General features: G+C 40.8%; 2 protein-coding genes across 5 annotated transcripts in view; both read left to right on the top strand.

Annotated features, from left to right (window-relative positions):
* brox (BRO1 domain and CAAX motif containing) overlaps positions 1-13,446 on the top strand; it is a 50,825-nt gene extending 37,379 nt beyond the window's left edge. The window contains exons 9-12 of one of the 2 annotated variants that reach the window (XM_073056170.1): positions 1,022-1,103; positions 6,827-6,977; positions 8,171-8,330; positions 11,301-13,446. In XM_073056170.1, the coding sequence (XP_072912271.1) occupies positions 1,022-1,103; positions 6,827-6,977; positions 8,171-8,330; positions 11,301-11,384 (477 nt within the window). In that variant the 3' untranslated portion in view covers positions 11,385-13,446. The remainder of the gene's footprint in view (positions 1-1,021; positions 1,104-6,826; positions 6,978-8,170; positions 8,331-11,300) is intronic. The other variant, XM_073056171.1, reaches the window with a different exon arrangement.
* A 945-nt stretch (positions 13,447-14,391) lies between these two features.
* LOC140733183 (protein FAM177B-like) overlaps positions 14,392-26,597 on the top strand; it is a 31,241-nt gene continuing 19,035 nt past the window's right edge. Inside the window, exon 1 of one of the 3 annotated variants that reach the window (XM_073056167.1) lies at positions 14,392-14,496. Coding sequence is in view for 1 of the 3 variants with exons in the window: in XM_073056166.1 (XP_072912267.1) it covers positions 15,176-15,202 (27 nt within the window). In the remaining 2 variants the exon portion in view is untranslated. Of the gene's footprint in view, positions 14,497-14,779; positions 15,203-26,597 lie in introns of those variants that run through there. The other 2 variants (XM_073056166.1, XM_073056168.1) reach the window with 2 other exon arrangements.

Raw genomic sequence — 26,597 nt, 5'->3', positions numbered from 1 at the left:
GAGTCTACTGAGTTTGGATCAGTCAGTATGATGTTCCTGCTGTTTGACGAATTTGTGTCCAGTGACTTGTTTTAGTACTGATGTCCATTCAATCACCCAATGACACGAGCAACAGTAAAAAAACTGAGTGGGGGGGGGGAGGGGTGAGTATCTGAGTGATGTCCCTGGCCTTATTTTCTGCTGTTTCTTTCAGTTTGCAAACTCAAACAATTATTCCCCCATCACGGATGTGGGAGGCATTCTTAAGCAATGGCATACAAGGGGAAGTATCACTGTATTGTTTCACTTTGGGAGTCCTGTCCAGTCCAGTTGCAATGTTCAAGTACCTTGCCATCCATATGGCTACAGTGAGGATGTGGACTATGCTTTTATCAAATAATTCTGGAACATATCAAAATTCATCCCAAGTAGCTGCAAACAGAGGTCTGTGATCATTAGACAGTTTTAAGGCAAATATCAGCTGCTGCGGGAGTATTGGCTTTGGTCTGTACAAAATACAGTGTGTTGGTCTTTGAGTGTAACAAGACATCTGTAAGGGAATGTTGCTAACTGGCACATTCAGGGATACATGAATAAGTGCTGAGGGATGTTCTGAAGCTCTGTAGCCACAGGGTCCTGATCCAATGGACACAGAGGGACTGAGCACAGTGTAACAATCTCTCAAAACATTTCACTGTAGCTCAAACAGGAAATGTGAGTGGCTTTGGTGCATTGTAGAGAGAATGTGTTGAGTTAGTGGCACAAGTAATGTAATCAGATGTGCACTGATTCTTTTCATGTATATATATTTTATAAATAAACTTAACTTTTGCAACTTAAAGCTATAACACTTTAGAACAAAATAATGCAGCCAATGGATAATGATAGGAGTTGAAGCTACTGCCTAGGGATGGATGTTGTGATGTTGGGTGAGCTTGGGATTCTTTTGGCTGGAGTTAATTTTGGTCCTGATAACCATTTGATGTTGGAGAGGGGGAGAGGGGGAGGATTCCGCGTCCTGACTGTGTGTTTTTCCTTGCAGGCATACTGTTACCATGGCCAGACCTTGCTGGCCAGTGATAAATGTGGGGAAGCCATCCGATCTCTACAAGAAGCAGAAAAGTGTGAGTACGCTGAGTCTTTACTGCCTGGCATTTCTGGTGGCTTGGTCACCCGGATTACATGTGGTGATGGAAATCCCTTTGGTGTTGGCTGTGTTGGTCACAGGAGTCACCTGTAAACGAAGGGTTGTGGCAGGTGCTTCCTTGAGCAGCTGGTGTCTGGTGCTTTGGAAGGCAATTCTCAGCATGTAATGTGCTTTTAGACATTGCAAGTGAGAATGAGCAAGATGTTTAAAGTGGCAGCTGTTCAGTAGGGACATGAGACTGCAGATATTGGACTCCTGAGCAAAATACAATCTGCCAGAGGAACTCAACAGGTCAGGCACTATTGTGGAGGGGGGAAAGAAACTGTCAATGTTTTGCTCCTTTGGCAGCCTAAGATGTCTCATAGCCTTAAGCTTACCAGACGTAACCCTGGTCAAATTAGTCACATTAAAAGAGCACACTGCTCCTTCCTTGAGCCTCACTACCATTCCATAGAATCATGGTTAATCGCTCTCCATTCCCACCTAAGACCATAAGATATGAGGAAAGAAATGGCCCATCAAGTTTGCTCCGCTGTTCAATTATGGCTGATTTTATTTTTCAACTCCATTCTTCTGTTTTTCTTTTCCCCTTAACCCTTAACCCCTTTACTAATTAAGAACCTATCATTCTCTGTCATAAATAAACCAAATGACTTGTGGCAACCAATTTGAAAGATTCACCACCCTCTGGCTAAAGAAATTCCTACTCGTCTCAATTTTAAAGAAACATCCTTTTATTCTGAGGATGTGGCCTTGGATACTAGAGTTTCCCACTAATTCCTCTCCATGTAAAATCTACCTAGTTCCCACGTCTCTAGATTCATCACCAATCTAAAAATCAATTGATCTTTGCCTTGAGTGTACTTAACTGCACATCCATTGCATTCTGGTGCACTGTTCCCAACTACTTCTCCAAGTATCTGACATGAAGGCCAGAAGGACCTATTCTGTGTGGTCTCTTAATAAATAAATAAATCATTGTCCTGAGAGCATTCTGCACTTGAAGGTTCACTAGCCTCTGTGCAATTGGTGGGCTGAGGTGTCTGTTTCCTTGCTGAATCTCTCTAAGTGAGTACTTTATGGCCTGTGTGCAGCGGGGCCCCTATATGTTCTGTCTGATTCTTAACAGCCTCAAAATAAATGAGGGATAGCTCATATGATTTTAATCTGGAGCTTGCTCTATATCAGGGGTCGGCGACCTTTTTGCCTCTGTTGGCCGGTTCACATATTAATGAGCGGACGGTGGGCCAGATAATTGCCATAAAAAACTTGAAATATGGGAATTATCCATTTAAATACATCTAGTTATGTTTTGCCTCAAATTAATGAATAACGCATGCTAGAAAATCATTTGTGCTTAACCAAGAATGCCAATTAGTAATCAAATAACTCAGTTTAGTTGCAATTTATTTCAATCAAGGCATCTTTTGAATCTATTAAAAAGACACAAAGAACCTTTAAACATAAAAGGTATGAACATGATGCATTGAATGGTGGTAAATTAAGTATAATAAAAAAGAAAATTTTAATGTAAACAGTTGATAAATCAGTCTGAAACGATGCTGTTTGTTGGTTGATAGCTTCTCAATATTGGGTGTCAAGAGCAAAACATTATCCAGATGGGCATCAATCAATCTTGTTCTCAAATGGCTCTTGGTGTGCTTCATTTTTGAAAATAATTGCTCACACAGATAAGTACTGCCAAACAATGATGCCATCTTTTTTTGCAAGGTTCACTAAGTTAGGATACTTCCCACTTGGATGAATATATTTTATATAGAAGTCAAGCACTGACATATCTTCAGAATGAAATTTCGATCTCAATATGTCATCACACTGCATCTCAAATCAATTCCATTTGAAAAATTTCTGATGCAGTGTCCACTTCCACATCAAATGGAGTAGCAAACAGCTTAAACTCTTTTCTCAATTCTTGGACCATATTCACAAAAATGCCCCTGGATCTTGTGCTTTACTTTTTTGAAAAGTGGGAGAATGTGCACAATTTCCTTTTTGAAGCTGGTACTCCCACAATTGCAGCTTTCTTTCAAAGGCCACAATATGACCATACATCTCATGTATCAGCTGATTTTTTTTCCCTTGAAGTTGTAAATTCAAGTTACACCTATCCTCGTTATATGCGGGGGATACGTTCCTTGCAGTCGGCGCATAATATGAATAATTATTTAAATAGAGAAAATAGGGATGCGTTCCAGAGGGCTTCTTAAGTATATCTGTAATTTATTCACATTTTCATACCAATATGACACAAAAGCTGTACCACAAAGGCAACATTCGTATTATATTTCATCAATTTAAGGTAATATTCAATGTAATAAATCATAGAAAGTTAATATACTAGGGTGTACAGTACTCACCAACAGTGGCAGGTGTGTTCGCTCCGGGAGATGAGTGGTTGTTGTGGTGTCAGGATCATAGGGGTGAAGGAAGACTCTCAGAACTCTCAGAACTACCGGCAGTAGATGACAACACCGGTTTGAAGAAAGTGGTGAGGGTTGTTTGCTTGGCAGCATTTTGTTTTTCAGCATAAATTTGTTTGTAGGGAAGAAGGGTTGACGGCAGGGAATGACTGAAATGCTGACTCCGTTCTAAACTTGGGTCCATGTCCATTGCCATTTGTTCCAAGTGTTACGACTTCCACCATTTCCTCACCGTTGGTAACCTCCCGGGATTTTCAAAATCGTCTGTTGCTTGCAGCATCTGAGAGATAGTTAGTCGTAAAAAAAAACACCTTGAATGTGGATCGCACTTTGGTCAAGTGGTTGAATCAGCGATGTTGTGTTAGGTGGCAGGAAACGCACAGTTATGTTAGGATGAATGCTGCCCAAATGTTTAGGATGGGCTGGCGCATTGCCAAGCAACAAAAGAACTTTAAAGGCAAGATTCTGTTCCCGGCAGTAGCGTCCCAGAGCTGTGTTACCTTCAGCTGATGCTGCGCTGTTTATAATTTCCAACTTTTTTTCAAGTGTTTAAAGCGGTTCTCTGCTGCTCGGCTGGTGGCCCAGGACTGGACATTGGACACTTAGGAGGCCTAGTTAAATATTTCAAGCACAGAATCACTGCACTGTAGGTAAAACCAGCAAAAGTTTAAGAGCGCAGGATCACACATCCTCACCTTGCCAAAACCAATGCAGGACTGGCGGGAGTGAGATTGAGAGGCATGTGCATGTGACTTGTATTGGCGGGAAAGCAGGGCTCCTCGCATAACTCTGAGTTTTGGACGTATGCAAGGAGACATTGGTAGAAATAGGTTCCTCGCATAACTGTGGATCCGCATAGACTGAAGACGCATATAACGAGGATATATTTAAATGAGATGTAATGTCCACAAAAATGTGAAGCATCGTCATTTTTGATTTCAAGGAATATTGCCACCTCTTCATGCAATGCAAATACTCCTTCCAGCATTGACTCTTGGCTAAGCCAGCGTACATTGCAGAAATAAGCCAGGTCCCCATATTCTGCCTCCGTATCCAACAAAAACTGCTGAAACTGGCAATGATTCAATCCACGAGATAGGATCAGATTCACTGCCTTCACAACAATGTCAATAACACTCTTTAATTTCAGAGACGTGGCACTTAATGCCTCTTGATGGATAATGCATTGAATTTTAACCAGTTTCTGTGCGATGCCCAGGTTTTCCATTTGTCCCTGCAGCAATGCCATGATGCCTTTTTCTGTCCCACTATTGCTGGTGCCCCATCAGTTGTGATGCCAATTACCTTTGACACATTAAGTTTCATTTCTGACATCATTTTCAACAAAGCTTCAAAAATGTCTGCTCCAGGAACCGTGTCCTTCATAGGAATTAATTGAATAAACTCTTCAAAAATTTGAGAAGCTGAGGTCACTCCTCGCATAAACACTGCAAGTTAAGCAGTGCCTCTTAAGTCCGTGCTCTCATCAAGCGCAATTGAAAAAAATTGCAATTTGTTGCAAGCATCCCTTAAACAACTTTTAACATCTGACTTTTCTTCAACATGCCATGTGATCATTCTTGCTGACAGGCTGATAAGATGCAAATAAAGATTTATTTTCAGGACAAACAATATCCACCACTGCCAGTAAACATTCATTGACAAAAATCTCCATCTGTAAAAGGCTTCGTCTTCTCTGCAATACATTTTGAGACTTCGTAGTTGGCACGGGTATTTCCTTCATTTTCACTGCTTTTCTTGGCAAAAAATGACGTTTGTTTTCCGAAACTAGCCTTCATTCACTCAACTTCATCTTTCCTTGCTTGCCCAGTAAACTCGTTAAAATTTCCACTATGGCGGGTCTCATAATGTCACCTGATATTTGCCATCTTCTTCACAGCAATACTTTCTAGGCAAATGAGACAAACTAGTTTCCCAGCTTACTCGATGAAAAGGTAATCTAGTGTCCAAATGTCTTGGAAATTTCAGTGCTCTGTGTCTACCTTCCTGCCTTTTGCATTCATTGCCATTGGAACTTTTTTCTTTGATCTTATTTTGAAACACAAGTTATTCAACAAGTATAGTAGCACTTGTAAATATCTGGATATTTAGCGTGGATTTCTTGTTAAAGCACAGTGACGCGGTTTCTATTTACAAATTTGAACGATACCATCTGAAAACCTGCGCGTGCACGGAGATGATCTAATACATATTAATAAGGTAGTATGCCTTCCCGTCATTCGTATATACCAGTGTTTGGTTTGGAACAAAACGGAATCTGGGGCCAGTGTAACAAGATGCCATACATGTCCATCAGTGTGGTCACGTGAAACACTCAGAATAAGGAAAAATCACTCGCGGGCCGGATAAGCATAGTATCCCAGTATTTGCTCATGGGCCATAGGTTGCCTGCCTCTGCTCTATACCATCAGTCAGGGCACTGAGTACAGAAGTTGGAATGTTATGTTGCAGTTGTTGATTCATATTGTGTTGAGTTTTGGTCATTCTGCTCTTGGAAAGATGCTGTTAAACTGGGAAGAGAACCGAGGAGATTTCATGAGAATGTTGCTGGGATTTGAGGGACTGAGTTATGGAAAGAGGTTAAGCAGACTAGACTTTCTTCACTGAAGTGTAAGAAAATGAGTAATCGTACAGAGGTACATAAAATTGAGGGGCATAGATAGAATGAATGTGCACAGTATTTTCCCAGGGTTGGGGAATCGAGAATGTGGGGGCAGGGGTTTAATGTGAGATAGAGGAGAGATTTAATTGGAACTTAAAGGCCAACTTTACCACCTAGAGGTCGGTAGATGGAATGAACTGTCCAAGGAAGTGGTTGAGGCAGGTACATTAATGTTTAAAATGTACTTAAACAGGTACATGGATAGGATTTGGAGGGATATGGGCCAAATGTGGGCAAATGAGATTAGCTTGGTGGGCACCATGGTTTCAAGAACAAATTGGGCTGAGGGACTTACTTCCATGCTGTAAAATTCTGAGTCTATGAGGATATAGAATCACTTAGAATTTTCCAAAGGGAATTTTATAGACATTTAAAAATTGTTTTCCTTCAGAACTGGATTGTTCTACAACAAACTAGTAAGGGGCTTAATAGGCCAAAATGTAGCCCCCCCCCCCCACACCAAGGACACATTGGTTTTGTAATAAGGTGGTAGTGATCTTTTCCACATGGATTGATGTAATAGAGATTTTGTTTGTCTCCTGGTCTTAATTTCCATCTACTCTTTCAAACCTGCAGACTACTCCAAGGCAGAGACCTTGTGCAAGGAGTATGGACAGACAAAGGGGCCGGGATCTACTGCCAAACCATCAGAACACTTGTTCTTCAGGAAGCTGGGAACATACGTCAGGAACACCTTGGAAAAATGTCAGAGAGAGAATGGGTTCATGTAAGTGTCTTTTGCAATGAAAAGTCACCAAGTTGGTGTGGGACTAGACTCACAAAAGGAAAGCAGGAGAAATTAGTGCTTGAGGCAATTTTTATGTTAACGTAGAGTCATACAGAACTTATAAAATATGAGCTGATACCATTTAGTAACTGAGTCAGATTACAAACCATGTGGTGGAGTTTGAACTGGTATTCAAGTCAGTGTATCCAGGATTCACCCTGACCCATCGGGTCCTTGGTCTCCAAGGGTTAAGTCCTGAGCAGAAATGCCACAAACTCGAATCATACTCACCACAGTATTGAGGGAATTTGAAGGAGTTTGCAAGACAGAAGATGAAGAGATATTCCTATTCATTAAGGATCCAAGGACCAGGAGCTGGCCTTGAGGTGTTAAAAGAAATATTTCTGAATACCAAGGGTTGTAGTAGTTTGGAACCACCTTCTGCAAAATTACTTGTCTGAAAATCTATGTGAGATTGTTAGTCATGGATTTGTATTGCACAGAAACGGGCCTTTTAACCCATCACATCTATACCAAATGTCAAGTAGCTGTCTACACTAATCCCACTTACCAGGACTTGGTTTGTGGCTACTGTGCCTTTGTGATTCAGGTGCTTGTTTAGATGCCATGAGAGTCTCTGCCTCAATAGTGTGCTTCAGATTCCAGCCACCTGAGTGAGAGCATCCTTCCTCAGAACCCCTTGTACAAGTATCTGCTTTATGGTTATTGCTCTTTAAAGTTATTATTTATAACGGGGATCAAATCACATGTTCGACTCTGTCTCATTGAAAGGCAACCCTGTATGTGTTTTGCCAGTCCCTGTTCAAGTTGACATTGTCATGGTTCGAGAGCCCAGGAAGCTGCAACTGTGAGTAGATTCACCTGGATCAGCAGAAGGTCCTCTCCTGAGGGCCACTGGGTAAATGGTAAGGTGCGACAAACCATTGAAGTTTGAATTGGGGTGCAGACACCCTCTGGTCTGGGCCAGGCTAGAGGCTGTAGTCAAAGTTAACTAACAAATAGGAAACTGGGCCTTACCTCAAGCTCCTAAACACTGCTTTAAACCAGCAGGATGATGTGTGGGACGGGAGTTTGCTTGAATGCAATATTGATGTGCCTGATCATGGCAATCTGAAAGATCTCATCCAAGAAGCAGTTTGGTCATGCACTGCCTGTTTTTTGTCCTTTTCAAGCTATTTCCAGAAAGTTCCTCCAGAGGCTCCACAGCTGGAATTGAAGGCAAGCTATGGTTTGGTGGAACCTCAGATGTTTGAGCTCCCAGCACTGGCAGCTGCATGGAACCAGGAATTGTACGCTGCATTTGACATCACAAAAGGCCCCAAGGATGACAAGGTAGGAGAAGACATCTCTTCTGGTGATTCTGAGTTTAACTCTGCTTCTCTTCCCTCTGGGAATGTCAGGAATATTAGATTGAGGCCCTCGCCTGCTTCACCATTCAGTAAAGATCATGGCTGACCTGAGATTTGATCCTGGTTTCAGCTCCTCTTTCCTGTCTATTCCTCTGAACCCTCAACTCCCCTTTTCCTAAAATACCTTCACCCAGAGTCCGTTAACGATCCCACGTCCACCTGAGGTGGAAATTCTAAGAGTCATAATCCTCTTGGAGAGAAAACAGTTCCTCCTTCCTTCAGTGAGTGATCACTTTATGAGAATACCACTACCACTGTTCACCTTGTTAGACTCTCTCAGAATTAGGTCATTTCAAATTCTTGAAAACACCAGCGATGCTGTGCCCAACATTTCTCCATGTCAATCCTCTATCTCTGGAATTGTCCGAGTAAACTGTTTCAGAACTACTTTCCCCAATTACATCTTCATTAAGGAGACCAAATCCTCATAGTGCTCCATTTGTGGTCTCAGATGTGGCAAGAACTTTGTATGGAATTTCACCCCCTTTCGCAATTAAAGGCCAACATTCCAAGAACCTTTTTAGTTGATAAAGCTGTGTGCTGACCTTGATTTCCTTTTAGAGCATCACACTATTTAAATAGAATTGTTGTAGCACAGACAGAGACAATTGGACTGATCATGTGTCTAACCTAAGTCCTGCTGTAGCAGATAAATAACCCTACATATTCTTACCCCAAAAGTTGGACCTTTATCCACCTTGTATACCAGCTGCCATAGTAGACCGACTTGACCTTTTAAATCCCTTTGTATATTATTTGTGGTTTTCGTGCATGTTACATATCTACCTACCTTTATATCACTAGCAAACTTGGATTACAAAGCTATCCTCATCCCAGTCTATGACATGAGTTGTGAGTGGCTGAGACTCCCACTGATTTCCAATTCTAACCTGGGATTGACCCACACTGAAAAACAAAGCTGCAGGTGCTAAGAATTTAGCAGGCTGGCCAGGGTGGAACAGATCTGTGGAAAGAGAAATCAAGATAAAGTGTAATCTGTTTCTTCTTTCACAGATGCTGTCTGACCTCCTGAAGGCCTGTTTGTAATTTGGAAAATCACAGTTAACTGGATAGTCATTGGCTATTTAGCACAGAAATAGGCTCTGTGACCAAGCTTATTAATCCCATTTGCCCACATTAGCCCCATACCCCTCTAAGCCCCAACTACCTATCCAGTAAAATATTGTACCTGCCTCCACCACTTCTCTAGCACCTGTTCCATGTATCCTCCACCCTCTGTGTGGAGGAAAAAGTTGCCCCTCAAATTCCTTTTAAATCTCTTCCCTTTCACCTTAAACCTGTGGCCTCTAGTTTTAGATAGCCCTACTCTAGGAAAAAGTACCTATTTATGCCACTCATGATTTTATAAACTTCCATAGCAACACCCTGCAGTGTCCTAATTTCCAGTGAGAATAAACTCAGTCTATCCAACTCTCCTTGTATATGAGGTCTTCCCTTCCACGCAGCATCCTGAATGATCTCTGCTCTCTTTCTAACGCTACCTTGTTATTCCTGTAGTGTGGCATACACGATATTCCAAGTGCAGTGTTTTGTATGTTTTTCACAACACAGTTCCATATCTGTAAACAGCAAGTTCATCTTGTGCAGAGGTGTTTTCTGAATAGCACCTTTGCTAAGTGCCTATCAGCGTGGCAGTCCTCCACTAGCCAGCACCACTTACCGTAGATTCCGGACTACAGAGCGCACCTGATTTTTAGCCGCTGGCACTAATTTTAGAAATAAAATCATTTTTTTAAATGTAAAGGCCGCACCGGATTTTAGGCCGCACCGGATTTTCGGCCGCAGGTGTCCCACGTTGTAATATGAGATATTTACACAGAAAGATATTACACGTGAGGATTTTTTTAACTTTTAATTAAATCCATATGGTAACAAAAACAAATACATATTGCAAATGCTTTTTTTCGAACCGTGCCCGTACGCGGCTACTTTTAAATATACGTTGCGTATACTTCTTTACTGAACAACATTCCAATATCTCCTAACGACTGGTAAAAAATATATATACTGCAGCCTACCAGGAAAAGTTATTGATACCTTTAACTTAAAAGCAGATTTCGCTCGGATCCAAAGCCGCTCGCGGAATCCGCTCCCCCCCTCCTTTCCGTTTCATCGCAAACGGCATTTAAAAGCAGATTTCGCTCGGATCCAAAGCCGCTCGCGGAATCCGCTCCCCCCCTCCTTTCCGTTTCATCGCAGACGGCATTTAAAAGCAGAGTTCGCTCGGATCCAAAGCCGCTCGCGTAATGCCGCTCCCCCCCTCCTTTCCGTTTCATCGCAGACGGCATTTAAAAGCAGAGTTCGCTCAGATCCAAAGCCGCTCCGCCGCTCGACCCCCTCCTTTCCGTTTCATCGCAGACGGCATTTAAAAGCAGAGTTCGCTCAGATCCAAAGCCGCTCCGCCGCTCGACCCCCTCCTTTCCGTTTCATCGCAAACGGCATTTTCCCACAAGACGCCGCGAAACCGGGTGTGTCGTCATAGCATCCCGCGATGTAGTACAGAAAACAAATATAGTTTAAACTAAGAGGGTAGGTAGCACAATGCTTCGAGTGTTTTCCATGTTGATGAGGGTGAGTACAAATGACTGATTTACAATAATTTAATTGTGAAAGTGCGCTTGATTTATCGTACAATTTCATTGGACCTCTGTGAACTACTCATCAATTTTATTGGTCTACTGTTACGAGGCAAAATGTTTACGAGGCGGCATGAAAAAAAAATGCATTAGCCGCTCCGGATTATTGGCCGCAAAGTTCAAAGCTGTTCAAAATGTGGGAAAAAAGTAGCGGCTTAAAATCCGGAATCTACGGTAGTCTTTTCCTTCTCAGTTGCTTAATATGTCACTGGATGTCATGTTCATCTCCTTTCCAGGCCAAAGTGAAGGAGGAAGAGGTGAAGCCAATGAAGGAGCCAGACCTGAAACCCCAGAAAGACACTGGCTGCTCTATTTCATAAAGAGACGAGCAGTGGGAACTGACTCAAATGCATGGTCTCCTCTGCACTGAGTGCGAATTTATCTTCTGAAAGGACTTTTATGCAACAGCCAAGAACTGAGACACAGCCTGTTTTTCTTTTATTACGCCCCATTCATTGAGTGCTCTTTGCAATGAAACTTCAGGTATATTTGCAAGTAACCCAGTGGCTGCTTGCATTCTGTCATCAAGTTGTCTCGGATACAGGAACGAGAAGAGGTTACCCTCTGGTCAGTGTTGCCCTGTCTACAAGCACTCTTCTGCTCATCCTGGGAAAGTGAGAGATTGATACCCAGGAGCTGATATAAACTGTAGTCATTCTCCCATTTACCTATTGGTTTGCAGTAACTGGCCTTAAACACCCTAACTGGATCATTCCAGAGCACTTGACAAACATTCCTACTTATTTAATTTCAGTCACACATCTGAAGCTTTTTTTTTCCTTCAGTCATCTGGGTGGGGCCGAGAGTGAGAGGGGCTTCCATATTCCCCAGGTCCTCCACACTTCATTTTACCAGCAGCAGTTTGATTAGTCAGTTTCTCCCCCATGAGCCAACACACAAGTAGGTTATTCTGTTCATTCTGACCAAACCTGGGCCAGAACAGAAGCCCAGTATATTGAATTCTGACATGCTCAGTGGTGGCAGTCAAAGTTCTTGGAGGCTTTCCTACTTGTCAGCTGAGCTGCTTGTAATATCTTGTTCCATTGGCAATGTGGCACTGCCTGTGTGCAATGTTTCAAGACAATGACACAAGATGTTAGTTTCCCTCCAAAGACTGCCTTCATTTTCAATTTATTCTTAAATCCTGTCATCCACTAATTCTAACACTAACCCTGTGATAGTTAAGTTTCCCAATAGTCTCCAGAGCACTTCAATGTTGTTAACAATATAAAATCAGCCAGTGAATCAGAAAAGGATACAAGGAAGTTAAGCAGCTGTTAGAGCCACTGCCTCAGCGTCAGAGACCAGGTTCAAGCTTCACCTCCAGTGCTATCTATGTGGAGTTTACATATTCTCCATGGGTTTCCCTCAATTTCTGCCCACAACTCAAAGGTGTGCAGGTGGGTAGATTAATTGGCACTGTAAATTAGCCCTTATATGTAGGTGAGAGTAGATCTGGGGTGGGGTGGGGGGGGGGGGGCGGGAAGATTGTAATTGGTGAATCTCCAACTCTTCTGAAGGAAGAACCATGATGTGTGATATACCTATGCACTGCTGTAACCAGGCTTCAAGTTAATGCACTTAAAGCTCAATATAGTATCTTGGTTAGGGTTAATTGTAAGATTTTTTTCCTTGAACGGGATGGAAAGCAAGGCCCAGAGCCAGACTAGCTCATTGCCTTACAGCCAGCTTCTATCCCTGGTCCCAGCCTTTAATCAGACTTGTATTTCAGCCATACTGGGGCTCGCAATCAAGGAGGGTGTCTCCTAGTGGCTGCTCACTGCTGTACAAGCTGAGCAAGCAGATGGGTGAGAGTTCTCTGTGTGACCATCTGCAGTTGAATAGGCTGGTGAGACTTTCCACAGTCCCAAGCCTGTGCTTGTCCATGGCGTTGCATGAGGTTTGATGCTTGGAATGAATGGATTCAGGAGGGTTTGAGATGTGGCTTGTGAACAGAAGAGGGGTAACAACTGAAATCCTGGATACTCGATACCCTGCTGAACCTGTGCTGTTTCAAAGCTGTATTCTAGACCTGGGCTAGTCACCTCCTCAGTCTGAATGTGATGGGTTCATCCCCAGCAGGCTCCACTGGGGAATGCTGTCAGTGTAGGTAGAGATCACCCCAGTCCTTAAACACTTTCACATTGAGACAATAGCAAATCTGTAGATCATTAAACATGTAAATTCAGCCATAAAGTCCATTAATCTTTCTGGGGAATTGTATAATTCTGTGGATGAATGAGGGTGTGAATATTAGTTTGATTATAATATTATCCCTGCTTCTTGTTAAGATACCTGTTTATCATGTAACTCTGTAATCTCTGCTGCTCTATAGTTAAATGATTTATGTTGAAGAGGAAAAATAAATATTTATACATTAAACAGTTTTCTGATGGAGTACATTAAGCCAGCAGCTCTGGAGCAGGCAGGCCTGTCTGGAGAGGATGCTCAGAGTGGGCTGTATTGGTCAAAAGCTGCTTGTAGTTTGATTTAACCTGGGTCTGCTCTCAGCCAAGCTGGCATCTGGTGAAGCTGGGGTTTGCTGTCTGGTATTTGACCAGGCCCCATTCTAACTACCAATGTCCCAGATTTAGCAGTGACCCTCCAATGGCTAATTGATTTCTAGAGGCCAGTACTTGCTGCCTAAATCAGGCATAGCTTAACTGGCATTGAAGTACCTCTTGGAGTGGAACAGAGAATGTAATCAGGGAGATAAACAACTGGCCACACACAAAATGCTGGTGGAACACAGCAGGCCAGGCAGCATTTATAGGAAGAAGCACTGTCGACGTTTCAGGCCGAGACCCTTCATCAGGACAGTGCTTCTCCCTATAGATGCTGCCTGGCCTGCTGTGTTCCACCAGCATTTTGTATGTGTTGTTTGAATTTCCAGCATCTGCAGATTTCCTGGTGTTAGCTGAACAACTGGCCATTTCATTTCTGATTCCAGCTGCTTAATTCCAGATTTAATCTCTGGGACAAGGGTGAGAGAGAAAGGGGAATGGGAGACCTGTATGTAAGGAGTAGCAAGAGAATCCGGGACAGGGGCAACACATCTTTATAATTAAATCATTGATCAACCTCGAAGGGCTGTAAGACTGACTTGGCAGCTGGGTCTGTGCGACGTTCCTGTTATCTCTGCTGTTGTAATTTTTTCCCTGAAACGCCTCTTCGTGGAAAGGAAGCCCACATCTGGGGAGAGAGGGAGGGGACATTGAGGAGAAAGAAACAACGATTGGTCTAGATACCTGTGGATCAGGTATCCCTGGGCAATGCCGTCGCCTCTGTCAAGACAGTGGCCCTCTGTCCCCATCTACTGGCCCTTATGGAGGAGATGATGTAACAAAACAAGCACGAATTGTGGCGGAAGTGCCAGCGTACCTTGAGTGGTAATATTGAGGGGGCTCTGCTTCGGGATTTACATTGCCGTTTGTAAGTACTAACGAAAGATCAGTGCTGAGAAAATGAGTATTTTTGCATTGTGGATAGGGAAAGCAAGAACTCCCAGCATGGTTACACTGAGCACCACCAGCAGCTGCAGCAACAGCATGCAGCTCACGGACTGCCCGAATACATGTGATCGCCCACCTGCACTCGGGTACACCAGCGAAACTGCAGAGTAACCCAGCATTCCTACACAGCACCAACCCATCATTCCTGCTCAGCTGGAGAGGAAAGAGGCAGGGGTTCCTAATTAATGATGTTCGATTAGATTCCTCGATTAAAATCTGCATTAAGCGGAGGATGAATGGGTAAAATAGTTTAATGCGGAAGCATATTGAGCTCACCAGACAGAGAGGCAGTCTGGTCAGCCCACTGACCCCAGTCCTGGAGGGAAGGACGCTGTATCACACGCTCTACCCCCAGGTTTTCTCTCAGTCTCGCTGTTTCTCCCTTACTCTGTCGGAGCGTCTCGGAGCCTTTCAGCCTGTCACCGATTCCAGGTTCCACCCTTCTCAGGATCCTGAGGTCCAGAGCCTCACCCCGAAGGGGAGGGTGCGGTGCCGGAACAAAAGTCCTGTTTGAACCCGCAGGTCCTACCTCCTCTACCTGCTGCTTCCTGCACTGCTGCCGCCGCCTCCGAGTTCCTCGCCGAAAGAAAGGACAGAAAATGGAGCTTGGAGATAGAGGACGAGAGGTGGGAGACTATCTCTGGGGAAGGGAGGAATTATTTAATTTTCCGCGATCGGACATTAGCTCTCGCCATGGTCCCTGACCCTTCGTCAATGGGACGTCCGGCACCTCAAAGTGAGCTCGCTAACCGAAGAGCAGCGCAGATTGGAGGTGACACTCCAGTGTCCTGGCAGAGAGCGGATACTTCAGCCCTCTGCTCTGGTCAGGTGCAATCCTGCCTGTCTTCCTCCTCCACGTTGTCCCACTGTCCGGGATCCAGTCCCTGCGCCTCTTCCCCGACCCCTCGCTGACGTTCTACTGACTTAAACGATGTTAAAAAGGCATGTGGACAGGTACGAAAATAGGAAAAGTTAGAGTATTTGACACGAACGCAGACACCTGCATCAGCATAGACTAGTTGGGCCGAAGGGATTTTCCGTACTGTAAGCCTCTGAGTTTTCAGCATGTAGGGCTAGAGTACTCCTCGTATCTGTGGCTGACTTCCCAAAAGAATCCTTTTCCCAACCCGTACTCAGAGCTGAAAGAACTGTTGGAAATACCGTGAGCTTCAACTTTCACCAACAGTCGCATTTTGACCTGTCCGAATGCTCGGATAAAAATGCTGGAAACGCACAGTAGGCTGGGCAGAATCTACTGAGCAGGTGTGGAGCTGACCCCTCCTGAGAAAAGGGAAAACTTGGACATGAAACCCGAGATTTCAGAGAGCAAAAAGTAGTGTGGAAGACTGTGTGACACTGGAGGTGGTGGTACCTTTGGAAGAAGCACACAGTAGATATGAGGAGGGGAATGGCACTGGAAAGATTAGCAAAGGAGAAAGGAAAAATGCAACTGGAATGGCTCAATTCAAAATCCCTTTGGAAGTCCATATAACCTACACCAACTGACCAGTGATCTGTTGCTTACACCACCACTAATTTCTCCAAGTCTGCCCATAATTATAGATTCCTGTCGATGGTGCTAGTTTTAAAATTTCCTAGTTTCCATCTCACGTTTTCCAAATTTTCCAATTCAACAATTCCTGAACCAAAAGAACTTGGGAAGCTTGGTCAAGGCGCTGGAGTATAGAACCAGGGGACTTCAATGGCATTGGTTCTTTTGTTTTTCTTTGTTCATCGCCTTCGGTAAGTTCCAGTCCTTAGTTCCCCTTTAACTTTCTCAGCAGGTGTGACACAAACTAAATATTGAATCTGTTCGTCAGTTTCACATATATTAATGAGTCAGTGGTTGAACCATCAAAAAACACACAAACAACATTCACAAAATACACTTTGCTTTGTACAGATATATGTACCCTGCCCTCTAACTGCAGCCCTATCCTATTGATTACAACAGCCACATTGTTCTCAAAACACAAGGAAACAGGTGCAGGAATTAGGCCGCTTAGCTCCCCAGGCCTCTCCCACTATTCAATATGATCTTGGCTGGTCCAAGGCATCCATCAGCATCCATCCTCAAAGACCCTCACCATCTAGGTCATGCCCTCTTCTCACCACCAATAATAAATATACATTGAAACCTCTAATCATGTAAATCTTCTTTAGACTACCTCCATTGCTGTTATTATCCTTTATTAGGTAAGGGGATCAGAACTCTGCGCAGTGCTGAATTTTGGTTTGGGTTGGCATAGTGTAATATTGGAAATATGTTGTTTGATTATTGTTGGACACTGTTGGATATTGTTTAACTGTTGTTGGGGATGAACTCCCAGGGAAATGCTATGGAGACCAGATTACTGACTCTGAGCTTGGGTCCGTAGTGCAGAAGGGAAGGAGGGAGAAGAGGGGAGTGGTAGCAATATGTGGCTCAACAGACAGAGGAATAGAAAGGAGATCTGTGGGCATGAATGGAACACCCGAATGGTATGTTACCTCCCAGGTGCCAGAATCAGGGACAGCATCTTGGAGGGGAGAGGGAACAGCCAGCTGTCTTGGTACATTTTGGTACCAATGACATAGGAAGGAAAAGCAAAGAAGTCCTGAAGAGAGAATTTGGAGAGCCAGGCAGAAAGCTGAGAAGCAAGACCTCCAGGGTAGTAATTTTAGATTGCTACCTGTGCCACCAGTGAGGGTAGAAACAGGATGATTTGGCAGATAAATGCGTGGCTGAGAAGCTGGTGCAGGGGGTACGGCTTCAGGTTCTTGGATCATTGGGATCTCTTCTGAGAGAGGTATTACCTGAACCCGAAGGGGACCAATATTCTCACAGGCAGGTTTGATAGAGCTGTTGGGGAAGGTTTAAATTAATTTTGCAGGGGGATGGGAACTGGAGTGAAGGGACCTAGGACAAGACAGATGGTAAAAAAGTATAGCGTGCATTCAGACTGTCAGGAAGGGTAGGCAGATGATAGGATGAAATTACAGCCAACAAGGTGAGTATCAGTGAATTACGGATGTAGAATCAGAAAGGATTGCAAATACAGTAGTCAACCTGTTATATCTCAATGCACTGAGTATGAAATAAGGTGGATGATCATGTTGTACTTGTACAGATTTTCGGGTATGATGTTGCGGCCATCACTGAATCGTGGCTGAAGGATGGTTGTATTTGAGAGCTGAATGTCCAAGGTTATATGTTGTATCAAAGGGATAGGAGATGAGCAGAGGGGGTGCCATGGCTCTGCTGGTAAAGGATGACATGATCGGAAGATGTTGAATCCTTGAGGTTTGAGTTCATTTGAATTGAATTGACTTTATTACTTACATCCTTTAAATACACGAGGAGCAAAAATCTTTACATCTCCATCTAAAATCACAATTTGTAATTTATAGTCATTTGTAATAAATAGTATTACAAATAATTTAACAGGACAGTCAATATAACATGGAAATACAATTGTATCAGCATGAATTAATCAGTCTGATGGCCTGATGGAAAAAGCTGTCCCAGAGCCTGTTGGTCCTGGCTTTTATGTTGCAGTACTGTTTCCCAGATGGTAGCAGCTGGAATAGTTTGTGGTTGGGGTGACTAGTGTTGCCAATAATCATTTGGGCCCTTTTTACACACCTGTCTTTGTAAATGTCCTGTATAGTGGGAAATTCACATCTACAGATGCGCTGGGCTGTCCACACCACTCTCTGCAGAGTCCTGCGATTAAGGGAGGTACAGTTCCCATACCAGACAGTGATGCAGCCAGTCAGGAAGCTCTCAATTGTGCCCCTGTAGAAATTTCTTAGGATTTGGGGGCCCATACCAAACTTCTTCAACTGTCTGAGGTGAAAGAGGTGCTGTTGTGCCCTTTTCACCACACAACCGGTATGTACAGACCACGTGAGATCCTCGGTGATGTGTATGCTGTGGAACTTAAAGCTGTTCTCCCTCTCAACCCCAGATCCATTGATGTCAATAGGGGCTAGCCTGTCTCCAGTCCTTCTGTAATCCACAACCAGCTCTTTTGTTTTTGCGACATTGCGAGGTTTAGGACTAGGACTGCTAGAAAATTAGGCTGGAGAAATAATAATGGCAGACAAGGAGATGGCAAATGAACTAAATAAGTATTTTGCATTAGTCTTTACTCTGGGGGTCTCTAGAAGTGTGCCAGATGTTGAAGGGTGCATGGGAAGAGAAGTGAGTACAGTTACTATTACAAAGGAGAAGGTACTCAAAAAGCTGAAAGACCTAAAGGTGCATAAGTCACCCAGACAAGATGATCTGCACCCTAGGGTTCTGAAAGAGATAGTGGTAGAGATTGTGGAGTCATTAATAATGATCTTTCAAGAATCATTGGACTCTGGCATGGTTCTGGAGGACTGGAAAATTGCAAATGTCACTCCACTCTTAAAGAAAGGGGGAAGGCAGCAGAAAGGAAATTATAGACCAGTTAGCCTGACCTCAGTGGTTGGGAAGATGCTGGAGTCAATTGCTAAGAATGAGGTTGTGGCGTACTTGGTGACACAGGATGAGATAGGACAAAGTCAGCATGGTTCCCTTAAGGGAAAATCTTGTCTGACAAACCTGTTGGAATTCTTTAAGGAGATTACAAGTAGGATAGGTAAAGGGGATGTAGTGGATGTTGTATATTTGGACTTTTAAAAGGCCTTTGACAAGGTGCCATACATGAAGCTGCTTACCAAGTTAAGAGCACATGGTGCTACAGGAAAGTTTCTGGCATAGTTAGAGAACTGGCTGATTGGCAGGAGTCAGCGAGTGGGAATAAAAGTATCTTTTTCTGGTTGGCTGCCAGTGACTGGTGGTGTTCCACAGGGGTCGGTGTTGGGACCACTTCTTTTTATGCTTTATATCAATGATTTAGATGATGGAATAGATGGCTTTGTTGCCAAGTTTGCAGATGATACAAAGATTGGTGGAGGGGCAGATAGTGTTGAGAAAACAGGTAAGCTGCAGAAGCACTTGGACAGATTAGGAGAATGGACAAAAAAGTGGCAAATGAAATACAATGTTGGAAAATGCATAGGTCATGCACTTTGGTAGTAGAAATAGATGTGCAGATTATTTTCTAAACAGGGAGACAATTCAAAAATCTGAGATGCAAAGGGACTTGGGAGTCCATGTGTAGAACTCCCTGAAGGTTAACTTGTAGGTTGAGTCGGTGATGAGGAAAGCAAATGAAATGTTAGCATTAATTTCATGAGATCCAGAATATAAGAGCAGAGATCAGATGCTGAGGCTTTATAATGCACTGGTGAGGCCTCACCTTGAGTATTGTGAACAGATTTGGTCTCCTTATCTAAGAAAAGATGTGCTGGCATTGGAGAGGGTTCAGAGGAGGTTCACAAGGATGTTTCTGGGAATGAATGGGTTATCATACAAGGAAAGTTTGATAGCTCTGGGTCTCTACCCACTGGAATTTAAAAGGATGAGGGGGATCTCATTGAAACCTTTTGAATGTTGAGAGGCCTAGATAGAGTAGATGTGGAAAATATATTTCCCATGGTGGTGGAGTTTAGGACAAGAGGGTACAACTCAGGATAGAGGGGCGTCCATTCAAAACTTAGATGCGGAGAAATTTCTTTAGCCAGAGAGCGGTGAATTTGTGGAATTTTCAGGTGGCAGTGGAGGCCAGGTTGTCTGATGTATTTAAGACAGAGCTTGATAGGTTCTTGATTGGATGTGGCATCAAAGGTTACGGGGAATGGGGCTGAGGAGGGGAAAAAGGATCAGATGTGATTGAATGGCGGAGCAGACTTGATATACCAAATGGCCTAATTCTTCTCCTAGGTCCTATGGTCTTATTAAGCATTCTTTGTTTGTTTACATAATTAATTGTGGTTTATATGTAAAAGTACATGAATGGTATATGTCATTACGCCACCATATCATATATGAGTACCTCACTAAAAGAAAAAAACAGTGTAGACAAGTTGTCCCGGGCTCCTGTGTTTTTCTTTCAATTAATTTCTGGAATTACAAAACATAACAATGGCAATGAGAAAGTTTTAAAACAAGCCTTAGATGACTACCTACCTGTTGAAGTGCAGAACATTTTTTCTTTGGAAGGGAAGAGAGACATTTGAGTTTTAAAAAAAGGCAGAAAATGATCAAAGTTAACAAGTAATGGCCACAGGATCATAAACTGTGAGTACCCGATGATAATAATTTTTAAAAAGCCAGAAATTGCTGGCTACATGGGAAAGACAGATGCATTCCATTGCGTAATAGATAACTGGATGATGTATACTGAATAAATTGAACAGTATTTGGAAACAAGTGAAAAGTGAGTGCCAATGTTAATAAGTGGAATAGGTGGAAAAGCATACAGTTTGTTTAGAAGTTTAACTGCTTCAGCCAAAACACTCAAAATGAGCTTTGCTGATATCGTGAATGTATTGCAGGAACACTTAGAACCAAACCCATTGTTGACTGCAGAAAGCTTTAGGTTTCATAAGTGGAATCAAACAAAGGGGAACCCATTCAGGTTACATGGCTAAATTGAAGAAATTGTCTGAGCCTTGTCCGTTCAGTGATGGGCTTAATGATACACTGAGAGATTGTTTAGTTTGTGGAAGCTTACAAGAAAACATTCAAAGATGGCTCCTAACTGAAACACAACTCACATTTAAAAGAGCAGTTGAAATCACTATATCAATGGAAACAGCAGCCAGAGACGCATTGAGTTGCAGTCACTAATGAAAGTGAGAAAGAACAAAATTGCAATGTCTAAACAGAAACCCACCTGATCAAACAAATTTTGTTACCGTTGTGGCAGAGGCTCACGTATAGCAGACCAATGCAGGCTTAAAGGTGAAATTTTCAGAAAGTGCAACAAAGTAGGACACATACAAACAGCGTGTCAAGCAGACATGTCCACTCACGGACATGTAAGACATAGTTTCTTACTGTCTGACTTTAATTTCTGCCTTTTCTGACTTAAATTTTGAAATTATAACTTTATTTAGTCGGGTCTGTACAGTAACAGTTATAATTATGGCTACCCTAAGAAGCACCAAAAGGAATCTGGATCCAGGCAACGGAAAGCCTAAAAAAGCTGATGAGTTCTCAGAGGAACTCCCCTGGGTGAAGAGATTAGAGTCTCAAATCAGCTGTATCGGCATTGAAATAGCTCAACTAAAAGATAAATTGACTCTCTGAGCCTCGATCTTAAAGAAGTTAGTCGAAATGCGGCTGACCTTTCTTCTTGTTTGGAAAAGGCTCAACAATGAATCGTCGATCTAGAAGCTCGGTCACGTCGGAACAATATCCGAATTGTTGGATTAAAGAGAAATCAGAATCTGCCGACACACTGGATTATTTTACTAAAATGTTTCAGTCTTTATTTCCGGAGGCTTGCTCGCAACCCCTGTAGATTGAAATGGCTCACAGAATCAGTGCTTTAAAACTTTTGGACCAAGGTAAAAACAGGCATATTGATGTGTGTTTCCTTCATTTTAGAGACTAAGACAGCATTATTAAGCTTGCAAGAAAACAAAGATTGTTTCAATTTCAAAGTTCGGAGGTTCACTTTTTTGAAGATTTTCCACATGAAATTGTTAAGAAGCATGCTGGATTTGCCTCGGCCATGCGTTTAGCTTACCAAAAAAAGCTTTATCCATTACTTCAATATCCAGTTAAATTAAGGCTTTTTGTCAAAAATTCTGGGGCTCATATTTTTGATGACCCAGCCGAAGCATTGCGTTTTATCAATTCCTTGCCTGATGAGTCTGAAGCCTGAAGTTTGAATGATTTACAACTGTTTGATTGTCTCACGACATAAGGAGTGATGAAATTAGAAGATTTGATGGTTATAGAAAGTCTTTACGTTAAAGTGTATTTTAATCTCTGAAAAAGACTGGTTTGGATGGTTTTAACCTCAGAAGACATAGCAGGAGAACTGTTGAAAGACTGTAGATAATGTTGAACCATCTAGAATTTTTTCTCTGTAGCATTTAAATGAACTAATTGTTTTTTTTTGTTCCGTATGCTTTTGTAAAGATCTTTTAAGTAATTATCTCGATTTCCTTACGTTTTAAAGATGGCGATTGTTTTTTTTGCGCAAATATTTCAAGAATTGTTTTGGATGTGTTTTTCTTCCCTTATCTAATATTATGAAGGTAATCTCAAAATTGAAGGTCGTTTTGTTTTACAAAAAAAAACACTGTTCCTTCCAACTTAGTTATATTGAGTTATATGTCAACTATAACGATTTTTATGTCCGTAGAGGGAGACAGAGTTTACCTTTTTCATTTTTTACATTTTATTTAGGTAGGTGGAGTTTATATTCACTTTCTATGCTTTCTTTGGGGCTTGCGTCGATTGATATCAATTTATTTCTGGGCTTTGTAGTTTGGGTGGCTTTTTTTCTTTTTTCCTTTTTTTTAATCCCCATTATAGAATTCCGGAGCATACGCTAATTATTATTATTGTTGTTTATCTCCGCCATTTTCGACTACCTTATCCTGACATGCGTGCGTCTAACTACTCTTTTTAGATACAAAGTCTCATGATGATATCTAAACAGTTAAATGTTTTAAGTTGGAATGTCCGTGGTTCGAACCATCCTATTAAGCACAAGAAAACATTTAAAATTATTAACCGATTCCAACCTGATATAATCTTTGCGCAAGAGACACATATCTGGTTATGTGATAAAAATCAATTTTTTAAATTTTGGAAGGGTCCTCAGTTTCATGCAAACTCTCAAAGTAAAATTAGAGGCGTTTCTATTTTTATTGATTCCAATATTCCTTTTAATCAGGAGGATATTATAGCCAATACCAATGCTAGATTTTTGTTTGTTAAAGGAATAATTTATAATAGGAAAGCTGTTTTGGTTAATATTTATGGACCAAATGTTGATGATCCCTCATTTTTTAAAGCTGTCTTTGCTCTATTACCTGATTTAAATGAATATATGTTATTAATGGGTGCTGATTTTAATACTTGTCTAAATCCTTTAATGGATAAGTCATCATCCAAACATCAACTTCCTAATCATTCTGCATCATTTATTAATTCCTTTTTAATAGATTATGGCTTAATTGAAGTTTGGAGGCATATGCATCCCAGTGATAGAGAATATTCTTTTCTCTCATATGTTCATAATAAATATTCGAGAATCGACTATTTTATAGTCGATCCTGGACTTCTATTTAATGTTCAGAAATGTGAGTATGATGCAATTGCTATCTCTGATCATGCTCCTTTAAACCTAATATTTGAATTGAAAGATGTTGCTCCTACCAGACCATTTTGGCATTTTCCAGAACACTTGTTACAAAGTTCAGAATTTGTTGAGTTTATTGAAACACAGATAAAAGAGCTTTTTCTCTTTAATAATACAGGATACGTCTCAAAGTTAGTAATCTGGGATACATTAAAAGACTATTTACGTGGTCAGATTATTTCGTATATAGCTAAACTGAAGAAACAAACAGGAATAGAATTAGATAAAATCTCTAAACAAATTAAAGAATTAGATAACATCAATGCAACCATTCCAAATGTTGTTTTGTTTAAAAGAAGAGTAGAATTACAATCACAATATAATTTATTATTAACTTATCCTATTGAAGGATATTTGCTTAAATTGAAAAGTCAGTTTTATATTTTTGGGGATAAAAATAATAAGCTCTTAGCTTCCCAATTAAGAGCAGCTTGAGCTAAAAGACAAATTTTAAAGATTCACAAAAATAATGGAGATATAGCAAGTAACCATGAAGACATCAATAATATTTTTCAAGATTTCTATTCTGATCTTTATAGATTTCAATTTCCTGCAGATTCCTCCAAAATTAAGGCTTTTTTACATAAGATTAAATTTCCTCAAATTTCTGTTGAAGATCAACAGATTCTTGATGCTCCAATTACTGAGCATGAAATTCAGAAAGCTATTCTATTAATGTAATCAGGTAAAGCTCCTGGACTTGATGGTTATTCGGTAGGATTTTACAAATAATTTGAAAGATTACTTTCTCCTTATCTTTTGGAAATATTTCATGAATCCTTTGAGAAGGGTAGTTTACCTTCTTTTATGAAGCTTCTATTTCCTTAATCCTTAAGAAAGATAAAGATCCTACTGAATGTTCATCATATAGACCTATTTCGCTATTAAATATGGATGCAAAAATTCTCTCTAAAATAATGGCTAACCACTTGGAAAATATTTTAACTAAAATCATTTCTATGGATCAAACGGGCTTTATTAAAGGCCGTTACTCTTTCTCTAACATTCGGAGATAGATGAACATTATATATTCATCACTATGTAAGCAATCCCAATGTGTTATCACATGGATCAAAAGGCATTTGATAGAGTTGAGTGGCCATATTTGTTTAAAGCATTAGAAAAATTTGGTTTTGGTAATAATTTCAATAGGTGGATTCAAATGATTTATAAGAATCCTATTGCCATAGTTATTACTAATAATTTCAGATCCTCCTTTTTTCACTTTCACGTGGTACTAGACAGGGATGTCCATTAAGCCCTTTATTATTTAATCTTGTATTGAAGCCTTTAGCTATAACATTATATGAAGCTAAAAATATTCATGGTATCTCTATGAATGGAACCATACATAAGATTTCTCTTTACGCAGATGATCTTTTGGTTTTTATTTCGAATCCTGAGGAATCAATTCCTAATCTTTTGGAAACACTAAAAGATTTTGGTAAATTTTCAGGATATAAACTTAACTTGAATAAAAGTGAATTGTTTCCATTAACTGCCCCTGTTATTATATATAATGATATTCCATTTAAAATTGTTAAATCTTTTAAATATTTAGGTATTATAATTACTAAAAAATATAAAGATCTTTATAAAGCTAATATAGTTCCTTTAATGGACTCCATGAAACAACTATCTTCTAGATGGAATCCACTTACTCTCTCTTTAATAGCTTGTATCCATGCTGTGAAAATGATGATTTTACCTAGATTTTTATATATTTTCCAAAATATATCTATCTTTTTAACTAAATTTTTTTTTGATCAAACTGACTCTCTTATTTCATCCTTTATTTGGAACAATAAGAGACCAAGAATTAATAAGTATCATTTACAAAAATCTAAAAAAGATGGTGGACTTGCACTTCCTAATTTAAGACTATTATTGGGCAGTTAATATCAGACAATTATGTTTTGGGCTATATTGGCTCGACAAGAGCCAAAAACCAGTTTGGGTTGATTTGGAATTGAAAGCTGTTAAACAATTTCATTTAACTTCAATATTAGGAGCACCATTACCTTTACAGCTCTCTAAAATTCCAAATTTAAATCCTTACCCTGTTATTAAACAGTCCTTAAGGATTTGGTTTCAGTTTCGCAATTTTTAAAAATTTTAAACAACTTAAATTGTCTAGTTCTTTATATCGAAACTTTTTATTTAAACCTTCAATAACTGATCCCATTTTTCTCCTATGGAGAAATAAAGGGATCCGTTCTTTTACAGATTTATTTTGTGATGGTCGATTGATGACTTTTGAAGAGTTAATTAACAAATATTCTCTCACTGATACACATTTTCTGCAATATCTTCAAGTTAGACATTTTTTACAATAATATTTATCTAAGTTTCCATATTTGCAAGAATCTGATTTGTTGGATACCATTTTGAATTTGAATCCTTTAGTGAGGGGTTCCATTGGTAGAATTTATAATTTATTTTTACTACAAAAAGAGAACCTCTCATTAAAGATTAATCAAGATTGGGAGAGAGAACTTAATATGACCTTTGTTAATGAAGATTGGTTGCGAGTTTAAAAAAAGGTAAATTCTTCTTCTATATGTGCCAATCACTATTTAATTCAGTTTAAAATTGCTCACCGTTATTATTTAACAAAGGAGAGCTATCCAAAATATTTCCTAGTATAGACAATTACTGCAATAGGTGTAAAACTGAAGTAGCTACTTTGTCACATATGTTCTGGTCATGTTCTTCATTAAAATTTTTCTACAATTTCTAAAGCTCTGAAAATTAATTTACAACCTAATAGATTGACTATTCT

This window comes from Hemitrygon akajei, chromosome 9, assembly GCF_048418815.1.
Source record: "Hemitrygon akajei chromosome 9, sHemAka1.3, whole genome shotgun sequence".
Lineage (NCBI taxonomy): Eukaryota > Metazoa > Chordata > Chondrichthyes > Myliobatiformes > Dasyatidae > Hemitrygon > Hemitrygon akajei.
The sequence above is the reverse complement of the archived record's forward strand: the minus strand, read 5'-3'. Positions and strand labels throughout refer to the sequence as shown.